The sequence below is a fragment of the Alligator mississippiensis genome, chromosome 3 (genome assembly GCF_030867095.1).
Source record: "Alligator mississippiensis isolate rAllMis1 chromosome 3, rAllMis1, whole genome shotgun sequence".
In the NCBI taxonomy this organism is placed as follows: domain Eukaryota; kingdom Metazoa; phylum Chordata; order Crocodylia; family Alligatoridae; genus Alligator; species Alligator mississippiensis.
Window position 1 is genome coordinate 73,111,591 of NC_081826.1, and position 23,518 is coordinate 73,135,108.

The 23,518-nt window shown below is 41.7% G+C and overlaps 1 protein-coding gene across 2 annotated transcripts; it reads right to left on the reverse strand.

Moving 5' to 3' along the window:
• Window positions 1-5,379: 5,379 nt before the first annotated feature.
• MRPL15 (mitochondrial ribosomal protein L15) lies at window positions 5,380-18,515 on the reverse strand. 2 transcript variants are annotated; one of them, XM_006259941.4, is made up of 5 exons: window positions 18,363-18,515; window positions 13,309-13,463; window positions 8,517-8,682; window positions 7,423-7,546; window positions 5,380-5,966 (listed from the first exon to the last, which is right to left on the reverse strand). In XM_006259941.4, exons 1-5 carry the CDS (start codon window positions 18,477-18,479, stop codon window positions 5,629-5,631), a joined length of 900 nt encoding a protein of 299 aa, XP_006260003.1. In that variant the 5' UTR covers window positions 18,480-18,515; the 3' UTR covers window positions 5,380-5,628. The 2 variants fall into 2 exon arrangements, with proteins under 2 accessions (XP_006260003.1, XP_059580077.1); XM_059724094.1 differs by lacking the exon at window positions 18,363-18,515 and adding an exon at window positions 15,032-15,194.
• Between the last annotated feature and the right edge of the window lie 5,003 nt (window positions 18,516-23,518).

Sequence of the window (23,518 nt, forward strand, 5' to 3'; positions counted from 1 at the left end):
CCTGCCCATGCCTCCTCCCCCAGCATAGCTTTTCTGCAGCTAGTGCCTCCTCAGCTTCTGGCCTGAGCTACTGCAAACATGGGCCTGCATTTCCTGAATCAAAAGTGAATGTCTTCTCACTTGCAAATTAGTTCAATCTATGCAGGTTAGACTGCAAAGATTGAATCAACTCAGTCTCTGGCTTTTTGAATGTTTGTCCCTAGCCAAGTCGTCTGGATGAGAGAATTCCATATACTGTATATCAACTATGAAGCCCCAACTAAGACACTTGGGCTAAGAGTTTAAAGCCTCAGAAGGGGAACAAGAAGCTTTTGACGTAGATAAAAGAGCAAGGATTCTTGTAAAGAGAGTATTTCTAAACAGGTATTTTACAAATAAGGCAGCCAGACAGTAGCAGTAATACTATTATTGTCAACCTTGATGGGTCAAGAAAGCTATACATCAGGCTGGTTATTTTACACAGACACATAAGATCTTAACATTTACATTAAAATAAAAACAATAATCCTAATGTTGTTAAGACACTTATCATTCCTCAGTCAACATTACAGAATCAAACTTAGTTTGCGGGATATCCCAACTCCAAGGGTTCAAGGTTTCAAACCTAATGGGCACTTATTCAAATTTTCACTTCTGACAGAGAAAAACAATTAAGTAGCAATGGGAAGCTATTTTCCTAATTGATCACTTTTATACAACTTCCTGTAGCTCTAACATCAATTATGCTTGTATGTCACAAACACATTGGCATATGGCCAGAGAAAAATCAGAGCTAATCTATTAAATAACATGTCTTTGCCCTTGGTAAAAAATGACCCCATGCTACAAAGTCCAATTTTTAAACATAAAAATGACAGCATAATCAAGTGTACTGAATGAAGCTGTATAGCACCTCTCTAGTATTATCTTTATTATACAGATGAGCAAAAGAAGAGGCACTGTTGAGATAATTAGCTTCAGCTGAATTCTGCAGAAGATACCCAGCAGGTACCATATTGATTAGTGTTAACAAGTGAAATCCATTTCATCTCACAAAATCCAGGCACTTTCTGCTTATGAATTGAGCAGAAATTTGTTCAGAAGTCATAAATATCATTTGCGTTTTGTCTGACTTAATTTTATTCCAAGGAAATATTCAAGAATAAGATGTTACACTACTAAGCTAACACTTTATGGCACACACGAATTGTTTTTCTTGTGGTTATCTGAAAAAGTCTTTCCTGTTACAGTACAGTCAATACACTTGCTGTGCAATATATTGTTGCATATGAAAAGCCCACAAAACAGGAAATCTAATACAAGTCATTTACCTTATGAATGTAAAAACACTGGTGTTAAGAATGTGCAAAGGACATAAAAATTGACCGTAGATGCCAGTGCTGCTTTTCCTTGTGCTGAACAATCTCACCAGCACATTAAAGATATTCCACTGAGAAGTAGCATGTTATGGATTTACTAGAAGCACTGTCAATAACTCACTTGGGGCTTTGATAATTCTAGATTATGTTGCCAGGAGATTTGTGCTCCTGATGTGATAAAATGAACAGGAAATCCTCTATAACCTTGTCATTCTTAACTAGTAAATAAAACATAAATCACTATTATCAAGTATTAGCTACTGTAAAAAGAAAAATGACAAGCTTTGCATATTTTAAATGAAGTAACTTACAGCCCTCTCCTATTGTAAGACGATAGAAGGATTGCCTTTAGAAAGCAGAATGACCGGATTTTGTGGAACGTGGCTGTTTTGGCTCTAAGATATTTGTAGCTTTATAACATCAGGGCCAGGATACAGCTGCCTTGTGACTAAGGCGATGCTCGCTACATAAATGCTGTCCAATCACTATACGTCACTAGACATCTGTTTCCTGTTTTCATTCTCTCACTTATTTTATCCAAGCTACCCTTTCACCTGAAGGCCATTCAGAGGTTTGCTATACCCAATAGGGTGCACATATGCATATCAAAGAGGTTGATTAAAAATTTACTGCTACTGAAAGCAATTTGCTCATCTTATTTCAAAAATGCAAAAATGGCAACAAAGTCACTTATTCCCCCCCTTCCTGCCCCCCACCAACTACACAATGATACATAAACACTTTTGTCTTTTGGTCTTCATTTACATGACTAACTTCCTCCTTTGCTTCCAGTTAAAGTAGCTTTCCTGTTGGACTACCACCACCTCTACAAAGTACAATTGTGAATTGATTCATAAAAACAGAAACATTATGGTACAAATAAGGGAAGGCATAAATACTCAGCCCCAAATCCCTTCCCTCCCCCAAAATGGAAGCCCTAGTATTGTAATAACAAAATAAAAAGTATCACTTGTCATTTAAGTTTCCAAACCAACAATCGTCAGGATGCAGAGCAGGATACATCTAAAACGAGAAAGTTATTTACTAAACATTCAAACTAACACCAGAAGTTGTTTTTTGGCAACAGGTATTACTCTTAAGAAGGTGCCAAAAAGGAGCACCTTTTACAAATGCTCATATTAAACTCCATTGAGAGCAAGTTCCTGCTATTTACAATCCAGGTTTACATCAATTTTTGCTACATTCCAACTTTATTAGACAAACTGAAAACTAAGGAAAGATTACCTGTTCTTACCATTTAATGAATATTAACAAGGACAGTGGGAACCTGCAAGGCAGGTAAGTGGAATCAAGCCAAGTCTACCAGAGATCTATCAAAGTGATTGATGCTTCAGCATGTGTATGGGGGAAGAATTAAGGATTTTTCTAATGCAGCATACAATTCCACCTTGCCCCATTTATAGGTGCAGTGAGAAACTGAGTTGATAACTACCGAAGGAAAAATTACACCCAGCTTTCCACCTTCAAAACCACATCTGAGGAGTGGGGAGATGCATCAGAATCTGAAAGCTGGGAGAAAACCTATGGGATTTGGTAAATAAGGGGCTGTTACTAAATAAGGGCGATGCATAGGGGGAGTACATGGACCTCCTGAGCACGGCAGTGCACCCCCTACAAAAAGGTACCACTGACACTGTCAGCGGCGTCTGCAGGTGGTCCACAATAGCTGCTGGCCACTGCCGCTGGTACCTGTGGGTGGTCGCTGACCCCTGGCTGGTGCTCACCAGCACCCCCCCATCCCTGGCAGCATCTAGGGGACTTCCACGCTTACCAGCACTGCGCTCCTGCTGCTACTGTGCCCCGCCAGCTGCCAAAGGCACGTGTCATTCATGATGATTAAGATGTGGGATGGGTTGACAGCTGAAGGAACCTATACTAGGCTTCCAAAGAACATCTGAAATTTAGACTTGCGATGAAGGTTACTCAACTCATGGTCTTCAAATCTAAACTGTCTTGCACTTTCACTGCTATCTAAGTGCTCCCTATTTTAAGGCCCAGTTTAACTTCCATTATAGAAAATGGAACACTTTCTACAGCCTTACTGGAACTTGGATCAGGCCTTTAACTGATTAACTAAAGCGCCCACCTACCACTCTGCCCATTATTCTGCTTGAGCAAAGGGAATAGTGAAGTTTGAAAAATATGTTGAGAAATCATGCCATGGCCACAAAAGATCAGGATGCAAAGCACTGGGAAATTAACTGTAAAACTAAGACCCTCAAGCCGTCCCCCTAATTTCCTTTTGGAAAGAGTAGCTGCCAGTGTTCTTTATTTTTGGCATGAAGTAAAAATTTCATTTTAATTATTTTTCATGAGAAAAATTTAAAAGGTATTCAGAACTTTTTTCACTCCATAAACATCTGACATTGTTATTTAGACCTAGAGATAACAGAGAAGTGCTGAAATATCAGCATTTATTACAAAACAAAACATCTTGTAACATGTCTAATTTTAATTATTCTCTTAATTATCCCAGACATATTGTGAAGTTTCTTAAAAAAACAACAACTTAGAACTAGAAATGCTTGGTTTTTACTACTTTATTCCATGATATCCATTCAGAACCCTAATACCTAAAGTTGCTGGCGAGTGTTCTCGCCACTATAGCACTCAAAGGCCTTGCAATCACTGCAACTATTCATGAGGTAGGAAAGTAATATTTCCATTTGACAAACAGGAAATTGAGGTACTGCCCCAATTAGAACAGTGGACAGGATTACACAATCTCTGTGGGCAAGCTGGCAGTCTTAGCTCAGCAATCTAATTATACCATCTTTCTTATCCTCAACTTAATGAGGAACACACCTTTAGAGCATGTCCACATGAGCATGCGTGTGTGATTTGCGGTGCTACAAAATGCTCAAAAAAGCTTTTGAGGTGCTACAAAATGCACCCCCAAACATATGATTTGGTTCTCTGCACTGCATATTTGCAGTGTGGAGCCAAATTTAGGTACCCCAGAAAATCCTGGCATCAAAAAAAGCACACTGCAAAAAAGCAGGACGGCATACACAGAGGCAGCATGCACTGCTTGAAACTGGCACCTAGCTGGCCAGAACCATGCTCCAGCTGTCGGCCAGGCTCTGTGCGCCTGGATGGCCAGTGCTGCAGCCCCAGAAGGCCCCCAGATAAGGCTGTGGGGGCCAGCCCAAGTACTAGTGCCAGCCTCCTCTATCCCACCCAGGGGAATTTGCCCCATGCCAGAGCATGCATGCAGAGGCATTCCCCAGGGATGACCAGCATTGGCACAAATAAATGTGTGAGCCACTGCTATTCGTCCCCAGGGAAACGCACATGCATGCTCCTCTGGTCACATCCTTAGAATTTATCTATCATCTCTTTCATAGTAACCACAGTAACAGATATTACTTTTGCTATATACATTTTTCTGAAATTTTAGAAGGAAAGTATAGTAGGTTTAGAGGGTATAGTATTTAGAAAGGGAAAAAATTGATTAAAAAGTTAATTTGGTCTAAACTAGCTTGCATTATAGTATCCTTTGAAGATGAAAGACTTTTATACAGATAGTGTAATAGATTTAAAGAAAATATTGTGCCTAAATGGCCGTGTTGTAGGAAGCTATGAATTCAGAACTGGAAGTCCAGACTAATAAATTATAATCCATATAACTACTAATGAGTATATCAAGTCACTACAATAGCCTTGAGAAAATTAACTTTGTGTTTCTCTCCAGCCCCCCTTCACCCTTTACAGCTGGTGAAATTAAAATACTACTTACCTCTTTCATAGGTGGTGTTAAAAATCCCAATTTGTACAACACATTAAAACAGTATTACAATATTAAATTAGCTTCTCACTGCAAGATACTTTTTACATAATTTTTACTTTCATTTAAATTGGAAGCCATGGTTGATGGTTAGAATTAAAAGAACAAATAAAAACAGAATATGTAAACTATTCCTTTGGATAGCATTTTCTAATTAAATTCTGCATCAGATCACCGATTAAGGAGCCAAGTGGCAAATCATAGCAAAAGAAGTGTGTCTGAACATGTATTTTATTCATATCAGATTTTACAGCATTTCTAAAGTTGGAATTTCTCACTACGCCATATTAATGACAATAAAGAAAAAAATGAAGATGTACCTGTATCATTATACAATCATGAATTTATAATAATACTTTGACTAGTACAATAAAATGTACTAGTAAACAAGTCCCATTTCTAATCCATTATTTCACTGCCAGATGTTTCCTGTACACCTGCAGTTGTCTCCGAATCCAGACTTCATGAGCTATAGTATTTTAGCAACCTCTCATCTACTGGTTTAAGGATTTTCTTTTCACTCATGTTCACCACCCAACCTGGAGCAAGACCAAAGAAAATCTGTCTAGGATCCTTGCGTGTACTTAGCATTTGGAAGAGTTCATCTTTTGTCATGTCTGGTAAAACATAACCATATTTCTTGCCAAGTTCAAGCCTGGCTTCTAGAACCTTTGATGGATCTGCCAAATACCCACGATTCTTGGGATCTGTGTAATAACGAACTAGATCTTCAGGTGGAAGCATGCGCTTTGGAATAGGCTGACCACGCAGAAAAAATGGTACTGGCTTGCACACTATATCTGTGGACAAGCAAAAGGTGGAAGAGAGATTGAGAATTAGCTACAGTGTTTCATAATGAGGGTTAAAAACATTAGATAATATTCTGCCACTACAAATATCTATTCCCTAGTCACGAAGGTATTTTGCATAAGGAAATAAAAGAAGAATATTTTTTGATACACCAGACATCAGTAAGTTTGCACAAATTGGTCTAATAAAAAGATATCAGATTTCCCCAAAGATCCTTGTCTGTTTTTAACCGAACTAAAATTTATGTTTAAAAAGGAAAACTGAGCTACCCAACAAGCTTCTGACAATCTTAAGTACCCATTTCAAACTTATTTGCAATGTCTACACTGGAAAAGATATGGCAAAGTAAAATTAAACAGCAACTGCATGGTGATCTTCAGAAGACTTGCTTGTCACTTAGGACTACTATTGGCCAATTCTTATAAATCTTTCAAAGTTAGTGCCCCAAGTAGTATGTGTAAAGGGCAACCCTTAAAAGCAGAGGGCTTTTGCCTAACTTATGGAGAACATCTTTAAGACTGTAGCACACTAGGAAAACAACATTCCTTAGTTTAACTACTGTTCAGGATTATTTTTTTTGTGCTGACTTAGAAAGACAAGACAGAACAAAGAATTTGCTCAATAAGGATATATCCACTGATTGTTTGTCCATGCATGCAACCTTCATTAACTCCAGTGAGAATGTGCATGTGAACACTAGGCAGAACATGAACCCAACCCAAGTCAAGCACTTCAGTAAGGACTTTTATAAGAAATCAACAGCCGTTTTGTTTTGGGTACGGGGGAGGTCTGACCTCCTCTAATGTTACTCTTCTAACAAAATGAAGTATCTGTTCTTGACAAGAACTAGATGATTAAAGTGTTTCAAGTGCACATTTCAGTTGGAATTTGCTTTTTTTTTTTTTGCTAAAAATGGCACCCCGTTTTAATGAAAAAAATAGAATTTTTTTTGGGGGGGGCAAAAGTGTACTCAATTTAATCTAAAAAAAACCATCTACCATACAAAATCTGTTCTTTTCCACTATGACTAACTTTCCCCCTCTTGTAGAATGTTTCATCAAGTACAACTGTAAAGTTTCTGAAGAGCCAAGCAAGGTAATTTTCCATTCAAGAACAACCACTTGGGGCTCCAAACCTACAAATCTGACAACCTCCTAAATGAGGGATTTAGACAGCATCACTGGCACAGGTAGAGCCAAAAGAAAAATAATAAATATGCAAGCCTGAATGCGTACTACTCCTACGGAAAGACTGTTGTTTTTTGGGGTTTTTTTTAGCAGATTTCTGTTATACTACATTGCTATAAACAGAGCTCCTCTGGATGTTTAAAATGTCTCTCTTTTTCAAACTGTTGGAAAGAGATCTATGACAGAAACCTCTCTTACCTCTAACCCTTTCCCTCCACCCACCAAAAAAGGAAGTAGGAAGATGAAGGGCAAGTCTTACCCAGACTCCTTTGATCATAGAAGGCTGTTGTAATAATCCCTCCATTTTTTTCAATTACAGCAACAACTAACTCAGATGCCATCTGCACTTCAATATTTACTTTTGCTGAAAAGATATCAGCCCCCTGTAAGTTTCAAAACAAAATGTGTTTAAATTAGCTATAGTTAAACTGAACATTTTGGAAGCAATATTTAACAACCAGCTTTACATATCCTACAAAGATAATGTTTTATCACAATTCTACCATATCCCGTTATATAGTTCAATCTGCTTTAATCAGTCTTCACTCCTTACCTCAACAGACAAAGAAAAAAAAGTCATGAGCAAAGTGCATTTCTTTCAGGCCTAGCCTTCAGCCATACAAGACCATTAATGAATAGCTAACAGCTCTCACAACCACTATAGACAACTCTTAAGCTTATGAAGTTTATGCTAGGCCAAGTTGCTCTTTACAGTAAGATTTTACCCAATGAAAGTGCACATTTAGATAAAAAGCAACCAATCAATTCAAACTGTTGAATTAAATATTTACTTCATACCTAACAATTATTTTTAAGAAACACCTGTCTGCTACCACTGCCATAACATTGGGTTACATCTCTACCTTAACTTCATTTCTCATTCATACTAGTCTCTGCTTGCCTTGATTGCAGTAACTCCTATTACACATTTTGCTCCTCCCCCCAGAATAGCATAAATTATTTATGTATACCACCAAGTGTAATCAAGTTATTCTTATTTGGTCACTTAGATTATTTCCCTACAGTTAATTCAGTATACTCTTCCTTTGTTCTAATGCAATTGGTCAGTCTCTTCATGTGCGTGCGTTAGCTTTCCCAATACGGGAAAAAAAAATGTATTTTGCAAACAGTGCTGCTTTTCATGAATACATAGTGCCCTCTAGTGGCTTCCAGATTACAATACTGTACTTGTGTCACACTGGTAACAAAATTATCTTTTGGAAAAGCATGGTACTTCCAGAAGGTAAAGGGGAGTACTGTAAGAAGCAGAGAGATGGATCCACCACCACCTCCCCAAAAAAGAACAGGTTTACCTTACCCTGCCTAGAATTAAGTTAAGTATTTCAGACCAACCTCCTCCACTAGTTGGACACCATAATCCCTTTTGAGTGGCTGTATTGTCACACCCCTGGAATTCGTGAGTTGCGTCAAGTCGATTGGCTGTGTGGGGTCAAGTCTACCCAAGTCAATAAGATACTGTAGCCTTCTCAGACTGAGGGGATGATACTGGCGCCTGAGACTGAAAAAAAAAAGCAAAGACATTCACAGCGTCTAGATGTGAAGGTACATGTTTTAATAAGCACAATGCAAGTCAAATCTCAAGCTTTAATAGATAAATGAGTAGTAATAAAATGATAAAGAGGTAAATAATACACTAATTTATCATTCCCATTTTTTGCCTAGCCATTCCAAAAAATTTTAAAGAATAGGGACACTTAGCAATAGGGGCCTATTTGTATCTAGTCTATTATCATAGTGTCTAGGAGCTCTGCTCATGGATATTCCACTGTACATTCTGTTCCCTGCCTTTAATATAGCAAGGTATGTTGATGGCTTCCTATAACTGGACTCATATCTCATGAAGAACAAACTGATCAGTTGCTAGGGAGTCTAACTGTAGATGTTTTGGCACAGGCAAAGTGCAAATCTGAATAAATTAACTTGCAAACCCCTTGGTTTGAGACAGCGTTAAGAGAACTGCCTTTTCCAAACAGTCTTTCTAAGCAGCCTTATCAACACATTTGAGCATCTGACTCAATGGCATCCAAACCTACTCCAAACATCTTAGACCATTTAATGCGATCAGGTTTTTGTGCCTGCTCATCTGAAAAAAAATGTCATGGCTTCTTTTATGGGTTTTCTTTTTTAATCTGAGCATCACACAGCATGTAGTTTTATCCCCAGAACACTACTAGTTTGAGAAACAGGAGATGCATACACAACAAAGGTTTTCTTTGTGAACCAGCTCCATACAACTCCCAAGACTGTCCCAAAAATCCAAACACCCACTGCCACTCCAACCCTGACAATGCAACACAAGGTTATGTCCCCTGCCACTGCTCCCAAACATGCTTGAGGCATATCTCAAGAGTGGTATTCTAAACTGCATCCAAGACAATCACAGAATACAGACGACTATTTTTTATTGCAATAGTTTTAACTCTGATGGTCATTAAAACCACCATGCTTTCTACACAAATCTCCAACTTTCAATTCCAGTGTCTGTGTTTTTATGGAGTACTTATGAACCTCACTGCTACTGCCATGAATCCTGGAAGAAGAATGAAACTAAAAGGAATCAGGTTAATTTTTCTCTGCTATTTGGAGAGGTTGTGCATGACAAAAAAAAAAGAGGGCAGGCACTGGAGCTGAGCCCTAGGAAGATGGGTCAGGACATGCAAGAGAAGGATGAAAGACCACATATAATGCCTTCACAACACCAAAGAACATTGAGGTAAGTGTAAATCAAGAGAAATGCTCATGCACAGCAGCCAGGAAATGGGGAGGGAGGGAGGGAGGAGAACGACACCTAAAGTTCCTCATTCCAGTCATCCTCACTGAAGTGGATAGAAAAGGAAGGGGCATATGGAAGAGAGAAAGTTTGCTTACAATTGCTAAAGAATATTCTGGAGTGCCAGTTTCAGGATTATAACAACATCTGCTAAAAAGTTGATGATGAAGATGATACTGCCAGTCATTGTTCAGGGCAATGGACTTGACTGGAATTCCAATAACCTGTACTCCCCAAGCAGAATTGTAGAGGGGGAAACCTAGGGAGTGGGTGTCTTGTATAAAGTCAGCAGGTAATAAGATATTAATGATTTGTTAATTATTACAAATATGAATGAAACCTAAATACATGGCGTGCAAAACATTGCAAGAAAAATTAGGAAAAAGATCTCTTTCCAACATACAGACCGATTGATTTCTGGGTGAAGAGCGAGGGAAGAACACAAAAAATAAGGGAGAAAGGTAATGAAAAATGTGTAAAAGGGGGGTGGGGGGGTAGAGGGAAAAAAAAAAAAAAGCATGATATCAACACTGAAGACAATTCAGGAAGAAGGGACCTCCCCTCTGTCCCACTACCCTCTTAAAACATCACAAAGCCATCCACCATGATCCATCATAGGGAAAAAAGCAGGCACTGGCCCAAAAGAAAAAGTATAGAAAGCTGGCTGAATCATTTGAAGTTCATCAGTACCACTCAACTCAAATAATTCTCTGAGCAAGTTGTAGTGACAGCCTTACTTGATTTAAGAGAACATAATGTAGTCATGCAGTTCAAATAATCTTTTTAGCTCTTTGGGTATAATAGAAAGTTATGTCCAAAACCAACATAATTATTATGTTAGAAGTGTGGTGACACCTGGCTAGTAAGCTCTGGCATCACCTATCAAACAACAAGTAAGCTTTTCAAGCTCTAGAAGTATTTTTTTTAAACATATAAAAACTGAGGCTAAAAGAAGTTAAACAGAAAACCTATGATATTTGATTATACATTTGCTGATATATACTTGTAATACCCTAAATGCATATAAGCTTTTCTGTTTTGGAACTAAATAAAATGATTACCTAAATTCAACCCAACCTAGAAGAGGTGGATAGCAGAGCATGAAGGAGCAGAGAGGGCCAACTTTTTTGGCAGGCATGCCAAGTTAGCCCTGCGTACCAAATGCCACTACAATCCTCTTCCTCCTCCCAGTCTTCCACTATGCTTTCTGCTCCTTGCCCCGTCTTGGGGCAGGGAGCAGGAATTGGAGCACATCTACTGTTGCGCTGCCTGTCCCTTCCCTGATCTCCTGCATGCCACACAGATTTTAGAGTACCCTTGTAAAGTATCAATACACTTCTTTTGGTTAGGATATTGGCAGAAGTGGTTAGAATATACTCCTTCAGCCTACAAGGGTTGTTACCATCTGTAGGCATTTATACACATACACTTGTCTGCTCCAACGCTCCTGAGAGGACTTCATTAACTGTGTCTGCTCCACACGTGAGCTGACATGCCCGGCGCTGCATTGCATACATTTGTATAAATAGCAAAATGTGTGTCAGCAGTGACAAAATGGTGGCGGTGTGCTTCTGAAGTAAAACACCTTTGTTATGTTTTAGTTCAAAAGCGCGGCCGCTGCCATTTTCTCAGCGCTGACGCACATTGCATTGTACAAATGCATGCACCAATGCCAGGTGCCTTTAAAAGTGCCTAGTGATGTGGTGCAAGCATATCTACATGTGCCCTATATTCTGGCAAAGTCTGACAGCTTTTAAGTATAAGATAGTTCATAGACTAGTTTGAGTTAAGAGAAAAAGCCTTTCACCACACAAGTTATATATATCTTTTTATGTTTTTGCTTGTAAAACATCACAAATTCCTTCACAAACTTACTATGATTAATTCGTAGTCTTGGTGCATTCTACAATATTCCAAAGGTGATTAAACAGAGTGACATTTATTCACTTTTAAATGTGTGTAAATGAAGGGATGTGGCAGGGGAAGTAATGCACACTGAACGGGATGGAATCTTTAGTGCCCCAAGTTGTAAGTTAGAAGCAGAAAGATTAAGAAAGAAGCTGTTGTGGATGTTACACACATGCACGCACACACATCAAGTTAAAAAGAAATTAAGACAGAGTATGATTGGTGTTATCTTGCACCTGAAATATATACACTTTGTTGTCACAGTTTAAAAAAAAGTGGGACAAAAGGAGAAACAGATATCACAAGAGTGTAGAACAGTAGCTGAAATAACTTTTGAGAAAATATTTAATGTGGAAAATTAAAGTTACACTAGCAGAGGGAAGATGTTCCAAAAATATGCACTATGAATGAGGTACAAAAATACTAATGGTAGGTGGCTACAGAGCCAAGCAGACTCTAGGACACAAGAAAGGTAGAGAGGGAAAACAGAGTGGGGCACTTCACTCAGGCCCTTCAGGTCTGCCATTAAGCAGGTTGGCAAAATCCAAGGGAGAACACCAGTACAAAGTGGCAAAGACAGAAACTACAAGATTTCCTGGCTACATCTATACCAGCCATAGGTAACTCCTGGCATGGATGCTGGAGTATGGCATGTGAAGGCATTTTGCTTGGCACGAGTGCTTTGGAGCAGCAACAACAAGGATCAGGCCCCTCATGGCTTCCCCACCATCTACCCTCGCATGCCAACATTTTACAAGTCAAGGTTGTGGGTGTTTTTGGCACTTTGCCCAAAATTGTTGCTGACCCCTGGTCTGTAGCATCTCCAGAGCAAAGCTGAAAGCACCACAAAGGAAGTTTCTTGTGCACCCAAGCCAACAAATCAGAGTAGCTGACTTTGGAGCATCATTATGCACAAGAGCCTAACACTGTGTTCCATCTCTCTTGAACGTGTGCCAAACTACACAGGGTCACTCTCAAGGCATCTTACCTCAGTTTTCAGACTTATGTCTCATGGAGCACATGGAACTTATTTCTCAAAAACACTTCTAGGCTTGCTCCCGAGAAAGCACAGACACATCCTCTATGTGTAGATATGTTCAATACAGTAGGTCTGATCCAAACTTCCCTGGAGCAAAGTCTTTCATCCACTTCAACAAATTTTGGCTTAAACCCAACAAAAGCACGTGAAAATGATAAAAGTGACAAAGAACATAGTAAACGTGCAGTGGGGCAGAAACAAGACAAGACAACAAAAGGGAAGAGGCAGTTAAATATGAAAGAGAAGGTAGAGTGCCAAGTATCATGACCAGGAGTAAATAGTGGGGAGAAAGAAGAGAAGTTAATGCATTAAAAGTGTTTTCATAAATTAAGCTGACTGCACGCTCAAGGTGAAGAGCTATAAATGCAAGTGATACTTCTCAAGATAAACCTAGGAAAGGAATTTACCTGTGTCCCTCATTATACCCGTATTTTGGAATAGCCAAATAAAATGGAGTCTGGCCACCCTCAAAGCCTAATCGGGGACGATTTCCTCCTCGTGCGTATCCTTTGTTGCCTCGACCACACTTATTACCTCCATGACGTCCACGTTTACATTTTGTCTAAGGAATAATACATACATTGGTTAATTACATGATGGTCATCAATTCTGCATATACAGTACACATTTTACAGAAATAAGACTGACCGATGACTAGGCTTGGCAAGATTCAATTAAAAAAAAAAAAAAGTAAACATTGATAAACAACGATTTTACCTCACACTCACAGACTGACAAAATGTATTTCCAGGGGTAATCAAAATTTATAGAAAGGGAACGCAAGAAAAATGATGGCTGATGTGATGGAGTGTATGATGACAGGGGGAGTAGTCCTACAGACCCATGCTGACCGTAGTTCGGACTACAACTCTCAGAACCTTTAAGGGACCGGGAATAAAGGAAGAGGAGGTGATAAAGCAGACAACGGAGATATGAACAAGTACAGCCAGGACTAATGGCACTTCTGCGACTCAGCTGGCAGCAGTCCTACAGTAGTTATACATGTCATGGTGGGTCACTAAATCGTACTATAATAGTAGTATACTATCATTAATAAATTGTCTGCTCCCCACAACCCTAGTTTTACACAATCCTGAAAACTTAAAAACTGATAAAAAATCTAAATGAAAGCTTAAAAATAAACATTAATTTTTTGTTATAATTTTAACAGATAATACCAAAGTTGAATCCTGTCAAGCCTACTGATGATTCACTGTAAGGCAATTAGGCCATCAGAAATAGCAGAGATTCTAGGGGTACAATGATAGAGATTTTGGAAGCAAATACCAATAGCCAATATTGAAATCAACACATCAGCCAATACCAATCTGATACAGCTGCCATCAAGTGGTAAGTCTGGTGCAGTGGAAAAGGAAGGGGGAGGGAAGGGGTGTTGAGGGGCAGATCAACACCCCCATGGTGAGGGAGGGGGAAGGTGCTGCCCAGCCCAGGTGGGGGGGGGGGGGGGGGGGGGATGATGCAGGACGAATGCACGGCTTGTGGGGTGGGGGCACCTCCCACCGCTGCTTGCACCCCAGGAGTGCTTATAGGGTGGGGTGGCTACCTCCAGATCTGTGTGGTGCAGGGTGGGTGGCAGCTGGGGGTGGAGCTAGAGGTATGCAGGGCTCTTGCCACTGGGGGCTGGGCTTGGATCATGCTCTGGCAGCACTGGGAGGAGGCTGCAGACACCCCAGATTTTGCTGCAGCTCCACTCCCAGCCCCATGCCGCCACCCAGTGCAGCCCTGGCTGAATGCCCTGCCTCCACCCAAGGGCTGGGAAAAGCCAGGGCTGCGCTGGCTGGCAGGCAGCAGTGCAGGGCTGGGAGTGGAACCGCAGTGAAATCTGGGGTGGCTGAAGCCTCCTCCCAGCACCGGCAGAGTCAGCTCTGCTCCTCGCTGCCTGAGTGCTGTGCTGCGGCAGTGTGCAGCATGGGCATTTATCGGCTAAATTATCAGCCCCATCGGGCCGTATCCAATACAACCAGTTTTCTTTATATCAGTACCAATCCAATATTGAACCAATGTAACTGGTGCACCTCTAGCAACAAGGAGATCAGGGATAGTGTGGGTCCCTCACTGAATAAGGGAGGCAACCTACTGACAGATGAGGAGGAAAAATCCCATTTTTACCTCAGTCTTCATGGGCAAAGGCAGCTCCCAGACTACTGCACTGGGCATCACAGTTTTGGGAGATAGTGAGCAGCCCTTAGTGGTGAAAGAACAGGCTATTTAGAAAAGCTGGATGTGTACAAGTCCATGGGTGCAATGCATCCAAGGGTGCTGAGGGAGTTGGCTGATGCGACTGCAGAGCCATTAGCCATTATCTCTGAAAATTCATGGCAATCAAGGGAGGTCCCAGATGACTGGAAAAGAGCAAATACAGTGCCATCTTTAAGAAAGAGAAGAAGGACTGAAGGAACTACAGACCAGTCAGCCTCACCTCCATCCCTGGAAAAATCATGGAGCAGGTCCTCAAAGAATCCATTTCTAAGCACTTGGAGAAGGCAACATTGATTAGGAACAGTCAGCATAGATTCACCAAGGGCAAGTCATGCCTGACCAACCTGATTGTCTTCTATGATGAGATGACTGGCTGTGGATGTGGGGAGACCAATAAATGTAATACACTGCTACTTTAGCAAGGCTTTTGATACCATTTCCCACAGCATTCTTACAAGCAAACTGAGGAAATATGGGTTGCACAAATGGACTGTATTGGGGCTAGAAAGCTGGCTGGATTGTCAGGCTATCATCAATGGCTCAATGTCTAGCTCACAGCTGGTATCAAGTGGAGTGCCCCAGGGGTTGGTCCTGGGGATGGTTTGGGTTTTGTTCAGTATCTTCATTAATGATCTGGAAGGTAGGATGAATTGCAGCCTCAGCAAGTTTGAAGGTGACACCAAGCTGGGGGGGTGTATTAGATAAGCTGGAGGGTAGGGCTAGGATTCAAAGAGTGACCTAGACAAATTGGAGGATTGGGCCAAAAGAAAATCTCATGAGGTTCAACAAGGACAAATGCAAAATCCTGCACTTCGGGCAGAAAAATCCCATGCACCGCTACACCCTGGGGACTAACTGGCTAAGCAGCAGCTTTGCTGAAAAGGACCTGGGGGTTAGATTAGACAATAATACAGGTCAGCAATGTACACTGGTTACCAAGAAGGCTAACAGCATACTGGGCTGCATTAGTAGCAGAGTTGCCAGCAGATCAAGGGAAGTGCTTATTCCCCTCTATTCAGCACTGGTGAAGCCACATCTGGAGTACTATGTTCAGTTTTGGGCCCCCCACTACAGAAAGGATGTGGACAACTTGGAGACAGCCCAGCAAAGGGCAATGAAAATGATTTGGGGGCTGGAGTGCATGACTTCTGAGAAGAGGCTGAGAGAACTAGGTTTATTTATTTTGAAGGGAAGACTAAGAAGGGATCTGATAGCAGCCTTTAACTACCTGGAGGGTGGTTCCAAAGAGGATGGAGCTAGACTATTCTCAGCAGTGACAGATGACAGAACAAGGAGCAATGGTCTCAAGCTGCAACAAGGGAGGTTTAGGTTGGATATTAGGACAAACTCTCTCACTAGAAGGGTGGTGAATACTGGAACAAGTTACCCAGGGAGGATGGGAACTCTCCATCTTTGGAGGTTTTCAAGACCCTGTTAGACAAAGCTTTGACTGGGATGATCTAGTTTGGGGGGGCGGAGGGGGGCGCGGGCTCCTGTTCCGAGCAGGGGGTTGGACTAGATGACCTCCTGAGATACCTCCCAACCCTAATTTTCTGTTTCCCCCCCACCCCACAACTTTACAAGGATTCTATTTGAAGCTGAGTGGGAAAAGATCTCATCCTATTTCACTATCAAATAAGAGGCGAGAAGTTCTAAAATCTTGGTTCTCAGCCTTACTCCTAACAACATAATGGAACTATCTGACTAACTTTATTGAAGCAGGACATTTTTTCTTAAGTTACATACATGCTGTCTGAATTAAAGTCCTGGTAACAATATATGCAATCATGGATCACTAATAAAATGAATGTTCGTGCTTCCTCCTTTTTAAAACTACTGTTTACAAGGACTAGTCTCCCATACACTCCAAATACAGCCTCTGCTTATCAAAACACTGCCGAAAGGCTTGACAATACTAGTGGAGAACAGCTAATTCAGCAGCGATAGTGAGCTGAGCTGTAAGGTGCATAAGAGCCCAGCTCCTGGCAAAGCAGGGAAGGCTAAGGCAGCAGCAGGTGGCTTGAAAATGAACCCCCTTAAACAGGTGGGCCCATATGTCACAGCATGTTGCTGATCCAAGCTCTTTGAGGGCTGTACAACCCTGGTGTAGCATATGGTAGCTTGGTAGTCAGTAAAGCTGATTAATCAAGTCTCCTCCTGTTCTAATTAAAAACAGCCTAGTGTCACCTCATCATCACATCAAATGAGGTTTAACTCAAGCATCCCACGGCCATTTTTAGATCCACAGAGGTTTAACAGATGTGATCATGTGGTGTTTTAATTAGAGCAGCTTTCTGGGAACTGCTCTAATTAAACACCTGTCCCCCCACTCCTGAGCACAGCATAGGCAGGCTGCAAGTCCCTCATGTGAGTAAGTGTACTGGAACAGAGTCTGCATCAAAAGGTTGCTGATACAGATACAAGGTTTTTCACAAGTTAGACACCCTCAATACATACTGATATGGCAACAACCACATGTCACAAACTACAATTTATTCAATGTTACAGAATAAAACATTGCAGACATAAGCAAGAGCATGCATTATTCCTACACCTTAAAAGGATAAATGTAAAGGTCCCAAGCTACCATCCTTGCAACATCTGCCTGTAAGGATTTGAGCATGAGATCAAGATTAACCTCGCCGTTACAGAGGAACAACTACAGTGCATATATCACAGGTAAGAGCATGTCTACAGTGGACTGGCACAATCCTAGAAACCTGGGGTTAGATGGGACCTCAGGAAGTTACCTAGTTCAAAGCAAGACTTCCATAAGAATCCACAGTGCTAAAAGCTTGCCAACCTGTTGTAGTCTGTCAGCGCTCAGGCCGCTTTCTCTCTGTCTCAATATAGGTGCAACCAGTCTTGAAGACTGAGAATGGAAACTGCATTTGTCTTGAGGATGGGGGAGCTCCTTGCCCCAGAATCCTACAGACTGACAAGGCCGCCGTCCCCACCTCAAGGCCCCCTGCAGCACAAGGCACAGAGCGAGCTAAGGCCCGTTCCCGGCCCTGTACAGGGTCCTCTCTGGGGAGGGGCAGACAGCAGCTCGCCGGGGCGCACCGTGCACACGACCTGCTTCGATGGGGATCAAATGCTGGTCGGTTTGAGCTGGCCCCATCCACGGGGCCGCCAGGGGCAGTGACACCCCGCGGGCCCGGCTGTAGCAGGGCCTCCGGCTCCGGGAGCCCCACCACCCGCCGGCCATGCGCCAGGCGGGCAGCGCCGCCGCGGCACCCACCTTGCGCTTATTTTCTGGGTTGGGTTGCAGGTTGCCCAGGTTGACCCGGGGCAGCGTCCGCAGCAACTCCAATGCCTTGGCAGGGCCGCCCGGACCGCCCCGCGACGCGGCCGCCATTACTCCTTCGCCAAGGGTAAGCGCGCGCTTTACGGCAGGAGCCCCTCCCCCCGCTGTCGTGATTGTGCCGCGAGGGGCGGGGCCAGCAGCACCGCACTCTGGCGCATGCCCAACCGGGGTGTTGCTGAGGGAGCAGCAGGGCGTAATCACAGAGATGGCTGTAGAGAAAGCGTGGGAGGAGCTCGGTGCGGCTCTGCTCAGCTGCCCAGCGGCTGTGGTCTTCCTCAGACGGGCTGCTGAGTTTTTGGATTTTTGTGGGTGGGAACGAATTTCAGCTAAAATGGCCAGAGGATGGATGGATACATGCATGCATATGCGTGGGTGTATATAGTCTCTGAAAATCTCTGGCGCTCCCAGGCTTTGGAGAGCCTTGGGAGTGGGCAGGGCAGGGCAGTGGCAGCCCAGGAACCAGCTGGCTGCTCTGCTGGCTGCTCCAGTACCTGCCAGCTCCAGCAGACCTGGGGACCTCCACACGTGCATGGCAGGAGGCGCAATTGTAGGATCAGGGGTCAGGTTCCAATTGTGCCCTATTTTCAGCATAGGTGGATCTAGGATTTTGAAAAGGGGGGTGCAGCTGGTGTGATGCCTCATCACACAAAAAAATAACACACATCTCTCCCCTTAAAAATAACCTAGAATGTTTGCTAATACGCTAAAAGGCTAGGGCTGTATTATTCTGTTTAAGATTGAAGCAAAAACAAATATAACTTCATTGGAATTAGTTAAAAACAATCTTCAGGGCTGCAAAATAGCTTCATTACCAGTAGCAGCTAACAGACAGCAGAACTGTTAGTGCAACATCAAGATTTACAGTAAATAGACGGCGGTAAACACCTGTGAAATTAAGAGTTTAGAAGGGATGGAGTAGATTACAATTAGCCATGAAGTCAATTGACTCCGGCATCGCTGCCAATTAGCAACGCTGCTGCCAGTGCCAGGCAATTGTTTTTAAACTTTGGGTGGAGCAGGAATCAGTGGGGTGTAAGTGCACCTCCCTCCCCCTTGGTTGCCAGTGTAGCTAGGTGCCCAGTATTCATAAGGCTGGGAGCACCAGTCAGCTGAGTGACACTCCCAGCCATGGGAGTGCACCAGAGCAAAGGGCTCCAACAGGCACCTAAGGCTGGGAGCACCAATCAGCTGATCACCATGTTCAATTTAAGGTGCAGTGGGAACCAGCCACATTTATTACAGGTAGTTTGTGTAATAACTTTGTGGCTTAGTCCCTATTTTATGGTGTGGTTAACTGCTTGAAGGTGTGGCTAGATTACTATTTAAGATGTGACTAACTGGTTAATCATGTTTTAAGTGTAAGGTCTGCCAGGTACCTTAATGACTTAATTGGTCCAGGTCCAAAAGAAGGAAGTTGCCTAAGAACAGGCCCTGCTGAAGAGGGTAGAGGTGGTAGACTAAGGCAAGAAATCTGGCAGGAAAGATGGTAAATGTGGGAGAAGATGGAAACTAAAACTGGGAGTTGGGTTGGGAGGAGGCCATGGCTGTTTGAGTAGGCAAATTGTGATTGAACATGAAGGAAAGGGAGTGGAGGACTGGGCATAGCTATGTTGAGACAGAGTGAAGAATCACTGGGGGAGACTATCCATCAGGGCAAGGAAAGCAGGATTAACAGGTAGTCAAAAGGAGATCAGTTGGCAGGAAAGACAGGCCTAATGTGCAGAAAGGAAGAGGGAAGTGAGATTAGATGAGGACAGAAGCAGGGGAAGGCAGCGGTAGTGGACACAGAGAATATAGGTAGAAGATGGCTAAAAAACAAAATGGGGGGGCCGAGTGAGACAAATTGGATGAGAAATTGGAGGTAAATTAGGAATAACTGGGCAAGGTTACCATGAATGGAGGAGGAGACTAGGACTTGAAGGGCAAAGTGACTGCAGCTGGGATGATAAGCGTGTGGAAAGGATTTGGGGATTTGGATGACAAATTGGGAATAGGGAAGAGTAATGATCTTGACAAGGAAAAGTTAGAAAAAACAGGGTAAAAGGAGTCAAATCTAGGAAGAATGAACCTGAATGAAATATTTATGGCTACTAGAGTACATGAGTCCTAGAGGCCAGAATGGATCCCAAGATCTAGACCAGAGGTTCCCAAACTTTTTCATATTGCATACCACTTCTAGATTTACCAGCTGCCTGCAGATCACTACCAGTTCATGTTTTATATTTTAACCCTTTAAACGCCAATTATTGTAACACAAATTAAATTAGTCATTACACAATTTCTCCTGTGTACCCCCCAGAGATGTTGCATTGTGTACCCCCAACAGTATGTGTACGACAGTTTGGGAACCCTTGCTTTAGACTTGCCATTCTTCTACTGTCAGCAGATATTTCTGAATCCCACTGGCAGTGTTCTAACCCAGTCCATATGGTCCTACTACTTGTATCAGTTACTTGCTAGATCAAGTAGCAGAAGCCTGCACGGTAGATTTAAACTTTAAAGGGCCTTTCTAGTTGATGACTGGCGTGGGAAATTAGTATGATGCCAGAATTAAACTACCATTTTTCTCATTTTTTTTTGTTGAAACCCAGGAAATCACATGAACAAAAGCTACATAAAAAGAGCATTATTAAAGTTGCAAGTTCTAGCACTCCAAAGCTTGCAAATGGCAGAATTAGTATTGCTTGTGCACCCTTACTTGTCCTCCCTTGTACCTATGTATCACAATGCAGTCCTTAATTGTATTATCATGTTATTTTTTTTTCATGTTCCAGTCCCATTAAGTGTATAGTTGACACCTCTGCAGATGAATCAGGGTTGTATAGTGAAGAAACTACTTTGTATGTTGCAGAAGTTTGAAGGTGAGAATGAAGCATGGATACAAGTAGAAAAATGGTGCTGTCATGTTTAACACAGTTCCTATGTGAAGATAGTCAAGTTGCTTAAGGCAAACTTTTCAGTTAACTAGAGACCTTGTGGTTTAATTTGCTGAGTGTTCTCCCCTGCAACTGAAGTGAATAGGAGATGGGAACATTTTAACATTTCTTACATTTGAACTTTGAACATTTTAAATGCTACATCCTGTTTGGTTTTCTGAAAGGAAAAAAAAGACAAAATCAAAAACGGGTCTTAAGCATCTAAAAATGTAATACCCAAAATTAGTAGATACCTTTGTTCTGCAATTTCCCATCTGTAAAATGGGGATAATAATGCCCTTTAATCTTACAGGCTTGTTATGAAAATAATTAAGACTTTGTTACAGGGAATGCACCTTGAATGCCTTTATGCTCCACGAGAGAAATACAAAACTCTAAAACTCTTGGTTCAGATGTGATACCTTTTTATCAAGCCAACTAAAAATAGCAAAAAATATTCTTTCTTTCCAAGCTTTGTAGCACTTGCACCCTTCTTCAGGCTGAGGAAAAATCAAAGATTGTAAAAGTCCTTTTAGGTAGAAAATAAACTTCATTTTGAGCAGGGGCAGTTGAGGCTGGATGTATATTCCTCTGTCAGAGTCCTTTTGTGTGAGTTGCTTTTTGATATGCAAATAAGGCTGTCCTCTTCCTTGGAGGTGCTAGATGTCAGAAGCAGGCAGGGAGGCAGAGAAATCTTTCTTTGTTATTTAGCCATAAAGTTAATTTTTCCAAAAATGGCTAAATACAGTATATGCTTCACTGACATTCAGAATTATGCTAGTTTTAACTCCTAGTTGAGCTACCAGAGGCAGACAGCTCAAAGGGTAGGGATCATAGGAAAAGCAGTCTGTTTGAAATCATAAAAAAGCAGGCCTATTTAACCCCAGAAAACATGCCAACAATCTCTCCTCATAACAAAGTTAATTTATAGAAATGTAACAAGGTAGCCATTCTGGGCAAATCCTTGTTCATATCCTAAGCAACATCTACCAAGTGTAGGATACAGAGATTCAGGATATGCTTTAGTGTCCAGTACAAGAAAGTGCACAACAGGAAATGCATGATTCTGTTCTCAGAGCCTGGTGTAAAGAGTGCCCAGTAAATAATGCCAGAGGCCACTGTCTCTAGTGGGTTATGGAATAGAGAAAATCCCACACAATTTACTGATTCATTTTGATGCACTGGCTGGGGGAGTAGTTAGCTGATTGCACGATTTCACAATGATTACACACTTAATTTATACAACACAATTTTATTTTAAAATTCTTTGGTATGTATATAACACTGCTTAGCTTTAAGAAACACCACAAACATTAAGAACACAATAATTACATATATCAGAAACAATGCTCTGAATGCACTTCCTTCCCAAACAATGCTATAAGAATTAGTATTACAAAAACAACTACAATTACAACTAAAAGTTAGATTTGAATCAATACTGTTATTTTCATAATATACTTACAATCCTAGAATTCCGAGAAGCCAAATACCAAAATATGGTTTCATTCCTCAGTAGTACAATTTAATGGGTTGGCCTCAGTAGTACGGTTCAATGGGCTCGCCTCAGCAATACAATTCAATAGGCTGGCCTCAATACTGATAGGACTAAGTCCCCTTCTTTCAGTCCCTTTCGGGCGCTCTGCAGCTTCAGCGTGAACTAAGAGATTTGTGTTCACGGAGAGGGTGGTTCAGGTGATCAATCTGATCCGGCCTACACTTGCGATTCTTCCTTCATTGTTCTACAAGTATAGTCACCTCCAAATTGGGACAGTAAGTTACAGTTTTTATTGAGTGAGCTGCCGTCTTGGGCCTCTCCTACTCAAGCCTGTCATTACCCCCAAATTTGGGCTCAGATCTTACTCAACAGATTCTTTTGCTTAGTAATTAGTTTCTTTTGTTAATCATTTTAAATTACATTGGGGAACTTCCATACCACTGCAAGTGACCTTTTCTTACCAATCTGGTCAAAAGGCTCTAGGGTTTGATCTCTCGGAACTCAGGATATTTGCTCTTCGTAAAAGACTTCTAAAGATAAAATTCAGAAGTTAAGACTTTAAACAAAGTCAGGACCTTTTGCACGTAGTCCAAAACAATGACCTAGATAAGGAGATAAATCTTATCTTCTTCCTGAAACTGGCTAATGGGCAACCATCACAAACATTCAAACTATTT